Source organism: Osmerus eperlanus, chromosome 21 (assembly GCF_963692335.1).
Source record: "Osmerus eperlanus chromosome 21, fOsmEpe2.1, whole genome shotgun sequence".
NCBI lineage: Eukaryota > Metazoa > Chordata > Actinopteri > Osmeriformes > Osmeridae > Osmerus > Osmerus eperlanus.
Genome location: NC_085038.1, coordinates 3,864,994 through 3,882,141, shown reverse-complemented (window position 1 = coordinate 3,882,141; position 17,148 = coordinate 3,864,994). Strand labels below are relative to the sequence as shown.

Below are 17,148 nucleotides of genomic sequence, written 5' to 3'. Positions count from 1 at the left end.
CAAAGACACAACGTCAGTTTGCACGGCCGGGAATCGAACTGGCAACCTTCGGATTATAGCCCAATTCCCTCACCGCTCAGCCACCTGACACCTGACTTTTCAAACTATAATTGAAATCAAGAAAATGAATTAGGCTTTATTAAAGTAAAAAAACAATCACACTCGATGTAAATGTGACGGTATGTAACAGACGTGGCCACGCTCCGTCACAACAAGGTATCCATCGCCATTCGCGGGATTCGAACACTCGACCTTTGACTTGCCAAGCACGAACACTACCAACTACGCCAACGAAAAACTAGCTCTTTGTTGACGCGGGTGGCCTGCTACATACCTGAGGAGTGAGGTTCACGGTTTTCACACCGTTACATAAAAATGTGATTAAAAGGCATTAAATACTGCCAATACAGTGGAACTTACAACAAATGAACAGACCGAAAACCATTTCACAATGCATGTAGCATTTCAAGCCAACAGGCCTTATAGTTTTTCAAAATCGAAGAACGTCACCCAAAGATAACTATTTGTGTTGCCATGACGACCACTGGCGTTACTCTCGGTTAGATCCAGTCGCTGTTTCTGCCACTGTCCTCCCCTGTACATCCTAGATTTCTCAATGACCTCTGTCCTGCGGCCAACCGTTTGTAACCACAGTCATCACCGCACAGCTCTCCTCGCTGGAATCCACGGACAAGGGTGTGAGGGATTTTGGAAGACCCTGGGAACATATGTGGTCAAATGATAGTGATTTTTCTGTGTTACAATTGTATTCAGAGAATAACAAAGCCCACATATCTAGATGGGTATTACCGGGCCCTCCATTATGTTTGGGAAAATAATTGTCATTTTCTCCATGAAATTCCTCTATTACATAGTCCCAAATAAATTGGAAAAATTATCTGAGGCTGTGTACACTTACCAATATGCTGCTGGGTTTTATAGAATGAGATGGAACCCTTCTTTTCTTTCTGCGGTAAATGTAGACGAGTCCTATCGACAGAGCTGGACCAACCACAGCTAGCAAGATGAGCCACACTGTAAGGTCTCCTGGAAGAGACACAGCAGATTTCACATTCAACAGCAGGCCACTTTACATGGACATCTTTCAAAGAAGCATCACAAGTATTGTCAAGTGAAAAATATGTAAGTATTGAGACAAGGACGAGAATGCCCGATCCACCCTGCCACACACACACCCACACCAACACCTGCTCACCCGTAGTGGTCACACACTGCATTTGTGTGTGAGGGCTGACTTTTTCATATTCTTCGCTGATGGCGCTGACCTGTAGACAGAACTGTTTCCGTGGCTGCAGAATCAGTGTGTGCTGAGTCGCCTGAATCACCTTGGTTACTTTCTGTGAGATGGCAAGGGGAATCCGTGAGTCAGAACATTTGAGGGTTTGGGAATAACATCTGTAGTCAAGTGTGTGTGCGTGCATTTCTGTGTATACTGAATTGTACTAAACACTTTTACTGGTCTTGCAGACCTTAGAACTGACTTTTCCTTCAAAAAGAAATGAGTGTGGAATAGAAAGAGCTGTTTCATGAAAATTGTATTGTATTTCCATTTAAAAGTTATAATTCTTATTTCCTGTCCTTTTTTTCTAGATCACACTAGTAAGGCAATGACAAAGGCACTGACAATGACAGATGAGTGCATATCTGAGTTTTCCTTCCTGTTTCTAGCATTTAAATGAACCTCGGATGAACACATAATATATATGTCTGTGTCAGTGTGTGTGTATGTGTGTGTGTGTGTGTGTGTTACCTGGCTCGGGGTCTGTGTGTCCCAGTACTGCAGTTTGAATGCCATGTTCTTTAGAATGAAGCTCATGGGAGCTCCCTGCTCTGTCATTGGCTCCCTGAAGCTGATAGTTACCATGCCGTTGCCTGGCTCCACTCTCACGTGGGTTGGTGGACCCAGGGTTGCTGTGACACAGAAAAGGCTGTTACACACTAGCGCTTGTGGGTGACTGCATTTCACACCTCTGAGCATCACAATTGCAAACACAGTGCTCAGACTTGCGCTCCACAGGTCTGTCCACATAAAGAGTATGCAAGCTCCTCTCACCGTCCTCTTCAGGACAGAATTCCTTCCTGATGGCCCAGCTTGACTTGAGTCCCGCATGACCCTCAGCCCGGACTCTTAGTTCATAACTCGCAAAGTAGTCCAGTTTGGAGGAGAAGTTGCACCATTTTTGCGTCATGCCAGTACATATCCTGGTGTAGCCGCTTTCATCGTTAGAGCTAAAACAGAGGGAAAGCTTCTTTATTATACTTTAGTCACAATCAGGTGGATGATCATTGTAATCTCTGATTTGCAATTTGATAATATTAAAATGGAAAATGTTTTCCAAGAACGGAATTCATTATTGAGAACCACCTTTACAAAACGGACTTGTGACTCACAAGGTGAATTCTGCTGTGAAAGTGACTTTGTCATGCTGCGACTGATTCCATTCCCACAGGAGAATGTATCGAGTGTTGATGGCATCCATTTTCACATTCTGAGGGCTTGGCAAAGCAGCAAAAACTTGCGGGTAGAAAATAAGATACTGTGAGTGAATATTTAAATAGTTTGTCTATATTATATGGTCTATATCCATGACATGAAGATGGACTCAATGACACGCACAGTATCCCTCGCTTATCCCTCCCAGTCTCCGCGGTGTGTTCTGTTCTGCGTGAGGTTCACAAATACCTCTCGAGTACAGTTGCCTAATATTTCAATCATTGAGTAGGGCCTATGCTGTTGTTCGTGGTGTCATAATGAAAGTAAGCATGAACTAGCTAGTTCGCTTTAAAAATATACACTTGAGTAAGCCGAACATAAAATATACATAAGACATTGTCGAATAAACCGAAAAGAATGATTTATTAAATATGAGAAACATTTAATTTTCTCGATGAGCATTGATTACATACAAATTGAGTTTCAATCATTTACATTTTTAATTCAAAACTTACCAGAGCTCGAAAAAATGACAGCCAGGCAAAAATGTAGTGCTCGCATTCACGTCACTAAAGTCGTACCACTACATTCTGTAATTTCGGTGATGTTTGGCGTTCTTTCATCTTAATCAAGACTACTTGTGAATTTAGTGAACGCGCAAACAGGAAATCAACTCTCACCTCAAACATTTGCATCAACTTCCTCTAGAGGACGTTCTACCTCCCTGTTTTAGGGTTATCCAGCATAACTACAAACACCGGAATCCATTAACCCTTGTGCTGCCTTCGGGCCACATGACCAAAAGGTTCATAACGAACCATCATTGTGTTTACACAATTTTACCCAATACAAAAACAAATAATTTTCTTTTAACCTTCGCAATGTAGGGGGTCTGAGACAGACCAACGGTTAAAAGGAAATGCTTCACTTTGTTTTTGTATGCGGTAAAGTTGTCGCAATACGATGGTGGGTCACAATGACTGATGGGTCAAATGACCCGAAGATAACACAAGGGTTAATCCATGAGTTAGACACCATCATACATTTTGCTGGGTAAAAGGAGATGTGGAGGATGACAGCCTGAGAGAGAGAGCGATAATGTACTGTTCAGCAGAGACTTTAACTCCTCCATGTAAATCTTTATTAATGTAACTGCATGCAGCCTACACAAACAAGAAACCAGGAGAGACCAGGGATCTTTATGTTTTTAATTGTAATTTTATTGATTTAACATCTAGCTGCAGCAAACATCAGGTCTATTCAGCCCCTGGACTGAGGGGTTTGTGAACAGACCATCACACACTATAGCTAGAATAAATCATGTATTGTTCAAAGCCAAGGTCACAGTGGACATGGGCTGGGACAGGGGAAAGACAGAAACAATACAATATCTAATTTACACAATCCATACGTTTTAACAGATGCTCTTCATAACTGCCACTTTCACATGAGAACGTGAAGCCATATAAATACATTCAGTGTGTTCATGTAATTATACAAGCATAACTGGTAACATTTATTTCACAGATAAATTAAAAGGAAAACCAGTTTGGATATTTTCTCTCTCTCTTTCTCTGTGTGTGTGTGTGTAATTTGTACTTAGAAGAAACATGTCCCAGCCAAGTTATCCAGTGTGACCTTTAACCTCAGGAGTTACACTTCTGCAGGGCTGTCTCCGGAGACGACCCCCCCCCCGACCACATCATCGCCAGGGTCAGGGGTCAACATGGCCGGCAGTGGGTCAGCTTTGGACACGTTCAGTTCTTTCTTCTCTGCAGAGAAAGGGTGACCGTCAGAGAGAGTACTATACACACATATTAGAGTTGTTATTATATTGGGAAATCCTATATCCCTTATCTATCACAAACAAACAAACAGAAACATATAATCTCTTCCACAGCCTCTCCCCAATTATAAAGGATAGTCAAGTTATTTAAAGGGCAACAGGTTACAATAAGAGCTTTAGTTAAGACCACATTTACTAGATTACCAAAACAAGATTGGCATGGTGGTTTCTATTCATAGAATTTGACAATATAAACAAACAAACAAACATGATATCAGACTTGGTATCTGAGCCATTAAGTCACAGGGTATCTTTGTCAAATGTCATTGCCAACAATCGTACGTGTGTGTGCATACCAACAAAAACTACAATCTGTCCTTAGATAACTTAAGCAATAAGCCACAGAAGGTCAAATGGTATCTATTCTAATTAAATCATTTTGTGCTAGTATAGTGTTGAGTAAGATGCTTAGTGAAATGGTTGTGTAAGACTTTCTCATTATTAATCACAGATATTTGAAAGTAGAACCCCAAACAGATGTGTTAATGAGCATCAAACATAAAACGTATCTAAAAGAGGTGGGGGTATTCTCTTTTAGAAAATAAAATCGGGTTCAACTCATACCTCCAGCCCTACATGGTGTGAAGATGGGCTTCTCCAACTGCCCCCCCTCAGTGAGGGACGCCCGGATCTTCCTCACTACATAGACGCTGGCTGAGACACAGGGCAGAAAGGGGAACAAGAGACAGGGGGGGGGGGGGGAGAGAGAAATCAGACGGTCAGTCTAGTTTAATCTAGTGATTTTTGAATCTTTAATATGACTCTGGAGAAACGAGTTGCCTAGTCAGAGTGATTCGTTCATTTTCTCGTGGCCGCGCATCGTGACAGCAACATCAGCTCAGTACAGGAAACACAAATGATTCGTTTGCAAACATCGGCTTCGTATAAAACGATATTTGTGTTGCTTCCTTTAAAATCATGACATGACATTATTCCCTTGGATTACCATGTGTCCAACGGTAGGGTAGTTATCATTTTCCTTGTCTAGTGCAATCAAAACCAGTCGTCGAAAACTTTATTATATTTCTTAAGTTGCGGTGGACTAACCTTTTATCAGGAGTCAGACCATGAGTGTTCTTTGTTCTTGTAAATGTGTCGTCAGCCAGAGATGTTTCTGTCGGACACACGCTTAGACAGACGAAACAGCGTTTATTCCTTTCCAAACTGTCGGTTTCATAACATTTACAGTAGGCTACATAAGCACACATACCGCACGTGATTGTGGGGGTGGAGGAACGTGATTGGCTAATTCCCTTTGGCGATGACGCGGTGAGTAGGTTGAGCCTTCAACTTGGAGAAAAACACATTTCATAACAAATATGCCAACATTAAATATTTCCGTGTCGGTAAGTGTTTCATGTTTTTGTGTAAGGAAAATCTGAATTCCTAAACGGCCCATATAAAAATATCGAACACATTGCTTTTTATTTTTCAAATTTATTTAAATAATGCATTCAGATCAATAAATGCACACTCAAATAGAAAAAAAGATTGCAAACATGATATTTATCATTTCATTTATGATTTAAAAATGTCATTTAGGCCTACCAATTGAACATTGCATTTACCAGTTGAGCATTTCCTTATCATTTGAGAATTTCCTCTATCATTTGAATTATGGCAGGACAAACTTCCATAATTTGTGGATCGTCGTACACATTGTGGAACAAGGTAAAGCATTTGCGGATTGTGGTACACCTTTGAGGAACGTAGTAGCCTACACTTGTGGATCGTGGTTATGCATTTGCGATTAGTTTTGCGACAATTATGACCATAGTTGTTATTTAAAAAGCAGTTTTATTGGTCACATGTTGAATACCATGTCATTATATTGTTTTGTTCCTTTAAATAGTATGGCTTTTATCAAATCCCAACTCACCACATTAAACATGTTGTTTTGTTTGGCATGGAATGACAATCCATAGGCTATATGAAAAATAAAAACATCAAAGCCAAAACACTATTTTGCTCTACATGTAAACACAGTGATTGAGAGGGGGTGAACTGGGTCACTGTATGACAGTAAAAGATGACCCAGACTATCAGCAAGGAAAACATTCTGTTGTGGGCTGGGTCCAACCCTGTCTTAACTGGGGATTTAGTTGTCAACATACATGAATCATCACTAAATCACTTCAGGACATTATCCGTGTCAACTCTCTTCCACTCACAATCCAAGTCATACGCTAGATCAAAACAAAAATGAAACAGAGGTAATACACAACATGCACATACTCCCTAATCCGCCTTGTTCAATAAGTGATTTCCTTGTCCATTCGTCCCATGGTAGCATCTTTTCTTCCGGTCACTTCTGTCTTCCCCTCTCATCCTCCTTTCCACCTTCTCCTCTCATCCTCTCCATCTCCCCCTCTCCTCTTCACCTCCCCCTCTCCTCCATCTTCCCTGCCCCCTGCTGTTTCTATTTTCACATCCCCTCTCCTCTTCTCTCCTTGACCCTGGTCTCCTCAGGTCTCTCAGGATTGGTCGGTGGGGCGTATCCAGCTGACCGGCAGCCACTGGGGTTCGTCCTGCGCCCGCATCACGGCTGTCAGAAGCTGCAAGCACGAATCCTGCAGATCGTCGTTCACGATCACGTGGTTGAAGAATTGGCAGAAGTGCATCTCCATCTTCCTGGTGGCATCCTCAATCTCCTGGATGTCCTCTTCCTGAAAGAGGGACAGAAGATCATCACACACGTTTACATTGAACATTTTATTCATTTTGTAGACCCCTTGATCCCAAAGCAAAGTACGCACAGTGCAGACAGAAAGTACAGCAGAGGATCACGTATCAAAAGTGTTCCAACAGTGTTTTGGTGACCGAAGTCAAGGAACGTTCTGGATTTACCAGCCACATCAAAAAGTAACCACATCTCAGCAAGCAGGCAGGGTGAACAAAAAAAAGACACTTCTGACCAGACCAACTAACCTTCTGACAACCACTGGTATCATTCCCCAGACCTGTTACAGTCTCTCTTAACAGTAAGGACACAGGACCTTCCAAATCTAACTGAAAATCCTGCGGTTGTGGTGCTTACTTTGAAAGGTCTGTCGACGTAGTAGTTGGGAGTGATCTGGGCATTCTGTCTGGTCTCCCTCATACGTTCTGCACAGGGAGGCTTCACAAAGATGATGTAGGCCCGCAGCTCATGGGTCCTCACGTACGGGATGGCCTGAAGGGGGAGGTGAACACACAGTGAGTCTTAATGGACTGCATGGATACCCTGATGGTCCTCAAAGCCTTTTTGCCTCTCATTCACCCCTTCACACACACACACAGTTGGTGGCAGAGCCGCCATGCAAGGTGCTGGCCTTCCCATCAGGAGCAAGGGAGTTAGGGATCAAACTGCCAACCTTGCAAGTTTTAGGTTGGTTAAAGGTGCTGATCTGTGGGCAGCTGTGAAGCCCTGTGACTTGACTTGTAAAAAGGGATATACACAACTGAAATAAAATACAGTTGAAACCTAGCAGAACTCACTTTAGGCTCGATGTCAATGACACACATTTTCCCTCTGCTCAGAACGTCCTTCACAGCATCCAGACTGGTGCCGTAGAGATGGCCCTTGTACTCCCCGTGTTCCAAAAACCTGCCGTCACCCACAATGCCTTGTGTTACATTTACATTTGAATAGTTTAAAAGACGCTGTCACCTGAAGCGACGTACATAGAAAGCTCACAGAAACTACAGCAGAAGAACATGGATCAGAAGCAAGAGTTAGAGATGCCACTGTCTGTCACCTAAGTATTATTAGATGGAACAACACTTATTTTTATGTAAGCAAGAGGTGAAAAAGCTACCTGTGGTTGAACATCATGTTCTCAAACAGCTCTCTGCTGATGAAGTGATACTCCCGGCCAGACTTTTCATAGCTCTTGGGTGCCCGTGTAGTATCTGTTGGGGTTTAAAAGAAAACGAATCAGTAGATTTTAAATGAACGTTAATCACATACTCTTTATAAATAGTACATGTACACAACAAGCAGGTTCATTTTGTTCAGGAAACAAAGCCTACAGTAGCTATTCAGGCCAGGTACATACGGGGTACGGGTCCCTGGAAGAAATCTGGGTTGATTTCAATCAGTCTTCTCCGAAGTTCATTCACTCCCACGCCAGAGGGACCTTACAGAGAGCAAACACAATATTCTTCTTTCACATAAACACAACATGTACTTTATGGCTGAAGTGAAAGATTCAACACGGTTACCTTCAGAGGGACTAACATAATTTGTATTCCCCTGAATGCTATCACTACCCCTGCTATGCTGCTAATTTACAGTGGGGACGATTCAACAGTCTGATGACATTGGTAAGGGTGTGTCCCTACTGTCTGACCCTGACCCTGAGGCCTCACCCAGGAGGGCGATGACGCGGTGCTGGTCCTGCGGCTGACGCTGGTACCTCACCACCTCCTCGTACGGGTTGGCCAGGGCGGTGGCACAGCGCGCGTGGCACGACTGGTTGGCACTGTGCCACCGCCGCCGACAGACACGCAGGCTGCGTCTGAACCCAGCTGCAGGATCCACATTCATTCACATGTATTATATTATTCATTATATTATGTGTAATTTATAAATTATGAAAGCAATAAAGATGGGAGATGGACGGAGATAAACATGGTTGTCGTTCTAGAAGTTGGAGGGATGAGAGAGGGATGAGAGAGGGATGAGAGATAGATGAGAGAGGGATGGAGAGTACCGAGATAGACTCCATCAGTGCTGCTGCTGAAATCCCCCTCGTCTGAATGGAGGAGAAATAAACAGGACAGTGAGATGACAAATGGGAACCACACACACTTGTTGTGTTACTATGCTAGTGAGGTCAGACAATTTACTCCCACTCTAAATCCCAAGCCTCGAATCCAAACCCTAAACTTCACCCGTAATGTAACTCTAACCCTTACACCAATTCTCACCCTAACAACCTAGAAACAACACTTGAAGTTGTGAATTCTTTCTTAGTTTAAAGACATGCTCACCTTCTTTTAGTTCCTCTACAAAACATCATTGGAGTGCATGAACGGGAAGAAAGAGAAACATACTACAGTTCCATATAGATCCATCAGAGTGTTGCAGTCAACAGAAACACAGAAGTTATGGAAAGAAACTGCAGAACAGCCACAGCGCAACACGTTCTCAAACTAGAACACAGCACAGAGAAACGACAGAATTCAACAAAGACTCACCTACCAGAATCAAACGCCTCCTCGTCTGTTTGAAGAAGATAGACGGAAGAAAAACAACAGTTAAGAAGCGTATAGAAATTCAATTAAATTAAAGTATATGAATGATAGTATAGAAACAAAAGTATAGAAATGACACACTACCAAGAAGGTGAGGGGAGGAAAGAGAAGCCCTCACCTGCTTCAACACCCTTCACATCAATAGCCAGGAGGTCTTCTTCTGGAGGGGCAGGCATGGAGGACAGATCACAGAGAGGTTAGACACGGTGACCTTAGTCAGACAGGAAGCCCAGACATGACACAGGAAGTCATCTTACCCTCTTCCACAGTGCTCACTTCAGGTAAGCAGGTGAACAGACAAGACACAACCAGAAGCTGTTAAGATACCACTACACACCGAGTCAACTTTTAACAGTTATAAACAGATATACAAGCCATAAAACGAGTCTTAAAACCCCTATTCTTGATATAAATCCTCAAAAAAACTAATTCAGGGATGTCAAGTTAGCTAAATCAGATAGTTGGCCTAGCCTACTTACATGTTTTGATGCAGCTGTTAGGTTGGAAAGGTTGAGACCACCAGAACTCCTTCTGTTTCCTGCAAACAAGACCAGAGATTGGGGTGGTTAATATTATCACAGGCCATCAGTACTAAACAGCACAAACACAAACCGACCATGGGAACCGTCCCAGCATGAACTCTGACCTCCGCAGCAGCTTGGAGGAGGGGACGAGACCAGCGCAAGCCGAGGTGCTGGGCAGTTTCTTAGCCTGCCACCAGAGTGCGTCTGTCTGATCCACAATCTCCAGCAGATCTCCTCTCCTGAAGCTCATGCCAGCGTCGGCACAGGGGATCGCTGGGTCCTGTTGGGGATTGTAGTCTGCCATGGCCCGCATGTACATCTGGAGGCACAACACACACACGGGAGTAAGGCGAGAGTCCTACCCTCTCTCTGAGAGTTTGGCTTGGTGATGGTGTGAACCGTGATAACTGAAAAGCAAGACTTTGTTTATAGAAAATAATAAATGTATATAACATTTTGATTTTGAATTTCATTTAAGGGTAGGCCTGGCTCCGGTTGCTGAAGGTGAGACATATATTGGTATCTTCTTTCAACTGTCAACTTTCTACAAATGAAGTCATGTTTGTGTGTGTGTGTGTGTTTGTTATGCGTCAAAAGGTAAACAAGCTTACATGAGAGGGACTTATAGCGAACAACAGCATGAGTCACTCACCATGGTCTGGTTGTGAACAGCTCTCTCTGTGATGGGAACAACCTTGAACATGATGGTACCTTGGGACTGCGCCTGGAAAACCAAAACACACACACACACACAATTCACCCTCTTCTGAATGGAGGCAAAGCATCATTGATGAAAAATGACAAGGGAGGAGACACACACACACAATCTACCACTAGACTAGGTTTATCCAGTGTATTTATGGGTAGGAAGAGATGCTTGACCTACCAGTATCTGTATAACATGCTCTGGGTCCAGGCCCTCTACAGGGTAGCCGTTCACCTCTATGATCCTGTCCCCTGCGTGTAGCAGACCTGCAGCCAGCCAACAGACGACACAGAAACATGCATCAAACGCAAATCCTCCGACACACTGCAGGGAGGGGAGAGATCAAACCCAACCTCTGAGCTGGGGATGGAGAGACTGGCAGAAGGAGAGAGAGAGGAGTCCTATCTATCTCTCGTGTCTCACTTTCTCAGAACGAAAGACAAAGGAAAGCGATCAAGAGAGAGAATAAACGAGAGAGAGAGGTGTAAAGGAGAGAAGTCGCAAAAAGGAGAGCAAGAGAGATGGAGGAGAGTGGGAGGAGGAGAGAGAGGCGTCGCCTCACCACTGCGGTCGGCCAGTCCCCCGTGGATGACGCGAGCCACGGAGATCTCTCCTGTGCTTTCATCCCTCATGATCGTGGCCCCCTGACAGAGAGAAGACAGGGTCTAGTTACAACAGCATCCTGCAACCCATGGCAGGACTGGCGAAAGGGACCCACAGATGGAACCATTATGAACAACAAAGGAATCATGTCCCAGCTAACAGGCATATAGGGGGATGGTCTGGAACAGATAGACACAGATGAACCGGATGCAGCGGTGAATGGAACAGTCCAATGGTTTTCCTCCTCAGCACACAAACCTCCATGGAAACATATAGATGGCGCGGTGAGGATGAGGAGAGATGTGAGGAGGAGAAGACAAGAGATATAAATGCCTGTTTGCCGCCCGTTTCTGGGAGTCTGGAGAAGTCTGGTCGGTGAAGCACAGCAACAGAGTCTCCGACAGAGACATGCACGCTGGACTCACTTCTTCCTCTTCTTCTTCCTCTTCCTCCTCTGATTGGACGGGCTGCACGTCTGCGCCGGGTTCAAGGCTTCCGATAGGCCGTTCGGGAGTTGGGGCCGTTTCTGTGGCGAGGTGGGCGGTGAACTGGTGTTCAGCTCGGCCTTGAGGGAGCCCTGGCGGGAGGCTGGCTGACCAGCCGTCTGGGAGGTGGAGGGTCCGTCCACGGAGCCGGTCAGGGAGCTGGAGCAGGAAGAAGGGGAGGAGGAAGACGCCTTGCAGCCGTGCTGCTGTAGGACGGCCGGACGGGTTTGGGAGCGTCCACGCTGGCCCTCGGGGTGACCTGGAGAGTGGGCGTGTTCCGCAGCCCGTGCGTCGACCTGTGGGCTGTCACACCTCGTCTCGGTGATGGGAGAGTCTGCCGCCCTGCTGGCCGCAATGAGAACCTGCAGCCTGTCCACCACCTCAGCCAGCAGGGTCAGGGCATGGGCGTTCTCCAGCACGCTCTCCGACATGCGCTCGGTGGCGGCGGCCATCTTCTGCCCCAGGAGTCGGACGTCGTTGGTGCTGCGCTCCATGGAGCTGGCGGCCTGCTTCACCGTGGTCCTCAGCTCATCCAGGCTCTCCTGCTTGGCTAGTTCCACAGGGGGGCAGCGAAGGACTTCCACTACCCGTTGGCGGTGCATGGGGCTGGGGGGAGCCGTGCGAACCTGTGGGGTGGGCGTCCAGAGGCGTGGAGGGGTGCCAGGATGGACGTAGTCCCCAATAGGAGACCAGTAGCCGGACTGGTAGGGGGATGTCTTTGACCAGGACTGGAGGGGTGGGGTTTGCTGGGGGAGGGGAAGTAGCGTGCTGGCAGATTCTCCCTCCTGTCCACTGTCTAGCTCCTCAATCACATCATCTCCAGAGGGAGAGGTGGAGGAGGGAAGGAGAGGTGGAGGAGGAGTTTGGAGGGAGAATATGAGATATTACTAACCCAAGAACGACTGGAAATATATAGAAACAACAATACAAAACAAATGTGAACAAAGATCTAGTCTTACCAATCACAACAGAGCTGCAAACTGAAGGGGCGGTTCGATTGAGACCTTTTTCCCAGAGGGCATTACTCTGGCACATTCTACCGTTACTCATTGGTTTATAGCGAGGAGGGGGGTGGGAGGGCCGTGAGGGAGGGGCTTGGAGAGCCTCAGCTGATGGGTAGCTACCCCTCCTAGCGGGGGCCCCCTTGCAGCCCAGCTTCTCCCAGGTCAGCTGTCTCAGGGTGTCCCAGCGACGGCGGATGCCCCCTCCAGGGCCCCTCTTTCATGGGAGAGATAGAGTTACCTACTCATCCAGCACATCCAGCACATCCACTATCCAGTCTCAGAGGCTCCTGATGCTGACTGACAGGAATAGACCGTACCCAGAGACTTTATGCTAAAAACAAATATCTCTCTCTTTCTTTATAACATCATCTCTCTCACGCTCCGTCTCTCTCTTTCTTTCGCTCTCCCTCTCTCGTGTCTGCCTCTCTTTCTCTGTCACACGCACACGCACGTTCCTTCTCATCCATGCTTTGAAAGCATCAATTCAAACAAATTGTTCAATCACTAGATTAAAATCATAAATCAACCAACCAAACGAAAAACAGATTATACAAGTAACATCTGGTACTTGTTAAATCTTCTGTCACAACATCTGCAACTGTAAGAGTCATGCTTGCAGCAATGCAATGGTAGGTTTCCATTGGCAGAAAAAAAACATGTAGTCTGACATGACAACTTAGTAACCTTAATTGACCTCCAGAACTACTGTGAAGATGTGAAGCTTCCACAGCCCAGACTCACCAGCGTCTGCTTGTTCTTGACGAGACAGACGATCCTCGTGGCTTCCTCGTCGTCAGGCAGGTTGTCGGGGAGGGGCGGGAGCACGGGCTCGTAGTCTTTCTGGGCCACCGTGTCATGAGCCGAGAGAAGCGCCTGGGACACACAACACAACCACTGAAACAGACCCAGACACCTCACAACCGCTGAAATACACCGTGACACAGCATAACCGCTGGCTATCTGTCTGTCTGTCTGTATATCAAGTGGTCTGTCTGTCTGGTTATCTGTTTGTCTGGTTATCTGTCTGTCTAGTTATCCGTTTGTCTGGTTATCTGTCTGCGTGTCTGTCTCCAGGCTTCACCTGGAAGTGCGACCCTCGGAGGAGGGTGTGGAGTTCCTGGGCCTCGGGGGAGGGCTCCGCCACTGACCTCAGGTCTGCCAGCACCTGGGGAAGACAGGAATAGCATCTGTGCACTCTAGTGCTCACCGTGCCTGGTGGCTGAGGTATGGCTACTATGGCGTTGTGGCAAGTCAATTCAGACTTGAGGAGGCGGGTTAGAGAGAAGGAGGGGGGCTTACCTGGTGACAGAGAGCAGAGGTGTGGGGGAAGACTGGGGAGGGAGGACTCCTGTGGTGCTGCTGAAGGAACTCATACACCTGGGAGGATGGAAGAACACTAGAGATCAGTGTGAGTGTGTGTGTGAATGTGTGTGTGATCGGGTTTAAGGGTGTGTGGGTGGATGGTGAGTGTGTGAATAGGTTTGCATTGAAGTGTGTGAGTGTGTTTGTGGGTGGGTCCATGAGCATGTGTGTGTGTATGGAACACCCCCCAGTACTGCAGTTTCCTAGCTGACCTTAAGTAGAGATTTGAGCCATGGAGCATTCAGTAATGTGTACAGCAGATCTGCTCCATTAATATCCTTGTCGATGGATATCTTCACCTCCTTGATCACATCAGTCAGGATCTGCTTAAGGCCTGGACAACACACACACACACACAGTCACATACACACACGCCCTCCCACCGACACACAAAAGAACATACACAGACATTAGAGAACATCAAGAGGATTATGAAAATGGTATGGGAGAGAAGTTCGTTATGTAAAGAGGTTTTTTTTCCCTCCGATTACCGTGTTCTCCTAATTCCGCGTGAGCCGTCACCACCTGCGCCTCCACGGCCTGCTTCATGCTACCGTCTGCCCCTACACGCGCCTCCGCGACTCACTGCCAGGGAAAAAAATACTTTTACCTCTTGAAACCCAAATTGTTCTTTTATGAAGCATCAGGTGTATTTGATACGTTTCATCTACCAGCACGGACAGAATTTACTGGGATGGTTGATGACATGGATGTAATTTCAAATGTCCTCGGTCTCTCCCAGAGGCTAAGTGATTACAAGCCCAGCTCCTCTGTCAAGAAGGTCAAAAGTCAGTGACACACTTCGGAGCTGTCCAGTGATCCTCTCTTCCCTCTTACATAGACACTGTATTTTTTGTATACAACTTACACGGTGTTGAGTGCGCCATACTGATACAGCTTCAGATAATAGGCCTACTGAACAAGGACAATCCACCGTGAGAACGATTTAAAAACGTCCCTCTAAGGGTGAAAAGCACAATCCAGCCCCCTGCAGTTAAAGGATCGCTCCGAGTCCATTACCGGCCAGCGACGACGACACCCGTTACACTACTTACCTCCGTACCTCTTCTCCAAGTCCCCCCAGAGATAAAACCGTTAATTGTGTCGCATTCGGAAGCTCTGTTGACAGTATGGTCCAAATTAAAGAAGCAGGTTTCCTTCCGGAGGTACGCAGGGAGCGTGTCGGCGTTTTCACTCTGAAGTACCCATAAAGGAATGGGGCGATGTAATCCTTCTCTATCCCACTTAATCCCAGGCAGGATACCCGCCTCTGCCGGAAGCAGCGTATTCACCGTCTGTCCAGGGGCTCCAAAGCTTCTTAACTCTTTCTGCTTTTAACACACGTAGGACAGTGATGACACAGCCTGGTATAGCTCCCAAGTCCAAGAAAACCTGGACGTTTAATTAAACACTGAGCTGCAACAAGCAACAGCTGGAAGCGCTGAGCGACCTGAGCCAGAATCATTTATTTTGCTCATGGTTATAGTTATCTCTCTGCTGATGTTGTTTCACTACGCTGCACAATCTGGATTGTTGACATGTGGCCACAGGATCCTACATGACAGTCCCTTTAAAAATAGTACAGTACCCCATATTGGGACTTGAACTTTAAACTTATATTATCTCCTGTGTTGTAAAAGGCTTTGGCCTCAACTATATATTTTAGTTTTAACATGAATTCTCTCTCTCTCCCTCTCTGTGTGAAGGCCTTTAGGTGTATCCCAGTTAAGAGGATTGTTACTGTAGTTTGGACTCAGTGAGATCTTCTGACACACAAATCCAGACAAAAAAATTAAATTAAATGCAGCTGGACGACCAGCCCGCCCACAGTTCCATCGCTCATCAGATCACTTTATTGCCTTTTTGTCTTATGTTCGTATCTGACAGAAATGTACAATTTAGGAAGATGAGAATCTTTGAATTGAAGTAACAGCCACTCTCTACAGGACCTTAATGAAACACCTCATTGATGCTGTACAGGTTACTGGTGTCACAGCACCTGGAGAGAGATAACCACACAGTCAATCACCGGTGGAAAGCCTCTGGTTTGCTGATCACCATAGCCTACTTCAAGTACAAATATAACAGGAATATTAATACCCGATCAACTGAACATCTTTTTAAAATCTGGTACTTAAATACATTTAAAATAGCACTTTCACATGGACGGTGTGAGTCCTAATTAACAGTGCGTCACCAACCATGTCCCACAGAATCAGCTCAACACTGTTGATTCATTTATATCAAAACAATGACTCGACTCCATCTGCACTGATTTTTGGACTCACTACAGTTAATTTGATTACACACCTTGAGGGAATATTACAATGTAAATATTTAGAACTTTCTCTATTGGTTCATTGAGGCAATAATATTAAACACCAGAAACGGATGGGTGTTTCTGATCTTTCTTCAATGACAGCCTCGTGAACCGTCCAACTGTCATATTCCTCCCAACTTCCTCTAGGGAATCAGTCTTCTATTCAGGCAGTATGGAACCATGTCGGTTAGGACTGGACCACATCAGTGTGGTAGTCCCAAACAGAATTGACTCATTAAATACTCTCATCAGCTGAGTTGTACATTGATCAAAACACTGATAAAGAAACAGGTAGGAACTTCAACAGGAAAGAAGGTTTCCTTTAACACTTCTAAAGCCTTGGATACACTAGAACCTTCCTTCTTCATCTACATTGTGGACCATTTCTTAAGCCATGTTGTAAACGTAAAATAATAATAAAACATACTAAAATAATAAGTGTTTCAAAAATAACATACAACGTACAGACTGTTAAGAAATATCCATCAAAACAGTGAGGACAGTATTACAACCACCAGATCACCTCAGTAGATTCCAACACAGACCCCCCATGCATGGAAGAACATGAGGTCAGCAGAACGGTGTGATGGAAGAGCTCCCCCTAG

General features: G+C 45.5%; 2 protein-coding genes and 1 long non-coding RNA gene across 4 annotated transcripts; all 3 read right to left on the bottom strand.

Annotated features, from left to right (window-relative positions):
* Positions 1–110: 110 nt before the first annotated feature.
* Positions 111–3,137, bottom strand: LOC134007393 (interferon alpha/beta receptor 1a-like). The gene is made up of 7 exons (XM_062446827.1): positions 2,971–3,137; positions 2,413–2,536; positions 2,075–2,250; positions 1,772–1,932; positions 1,217–1,358; positions 920–1,047; positions 111–718 (listed from the first exon to the last, which is right to left on the bottom strand). Exons 1-7 carry the CDS (start codon positions 3,014–3,016, stop codon positions 614–616), a joined length of 882 nt encoding a protein of 293 aa, XP_062302811.1. The 5' UTR covers positions 3,017–3,137; the 3' UTR covers positions 111–613.
* A 516-nt stretch (positions 3,138–3,653) lies between these two features.
* On the bottom strand, positions 3,654–5,508 carry LOC134007794 (uncharacterized). The gene is made up of 3 exons (XR_009928080.1): positions 5,349–5,508; positions 4,866–4,955; positions 3,654–4,227 (listed from the first exon to the last, which is right to left on the bottom strand). It is a non-coding gene; the product is annotated as an uncharacterized LOC134007794 (long non-coding RNA).
* Positions 5,509–5,959: 451 nt separating this feature from the next.
* Positions 5,960–15,584, bottom strand: LOC134007133 (MAGUK p55 subfamily member 4-like). Of its 2 annotated transcripts, none has more exons than XM_062446322.1 (22): positions 15,279–15,584; positions 14,715–14,808; positions 14,436–14,557; positions 14,161–14,238; positions 13,943–14,026; positions 13,603–13,734; positions 11,332–11,413; positions 10,950–11,035; positions 10,716–10,787; positions 10,186–10,382; positions 10,019–10,077; positions 9,797–9,814; positions 9,658–9,699; positions 9,487–9,507; positions 9,276–9,290; positions 8,996–9,037; positions 8,652–8,810; positions 8,339–8,419; positions 8,099–8,192; positions 7,779–7,887; positions 7,339–7,473; positions 5,960–6,967 (listed from the first exon to the last, which is right to left on the bottom strand). In XM_062446322.1, the coding sequence occupies exons 2-22, from the start codon at positions 14,770–14,772 to the stop codon at positions 6,776–6,778; spliced, it is 1,878 nt and encodes a 625-aa protein (XP_062302306.1). In that variant the 5' UTR covers positions 14,773–14,808; positions 15,279–15,584; the 3' UTR covers positions 5,960–6,775. The 2 variants fall into 2 exon arrangements, with proteins under 2 accessions (XP_062302306.1, XP_062302307.1); XM_062446323.1 differs by having other exon boundaries at positions 9,658–9,696.
* Positions 15,585–17,148: the final 1,564 nt, after the last annotated feature.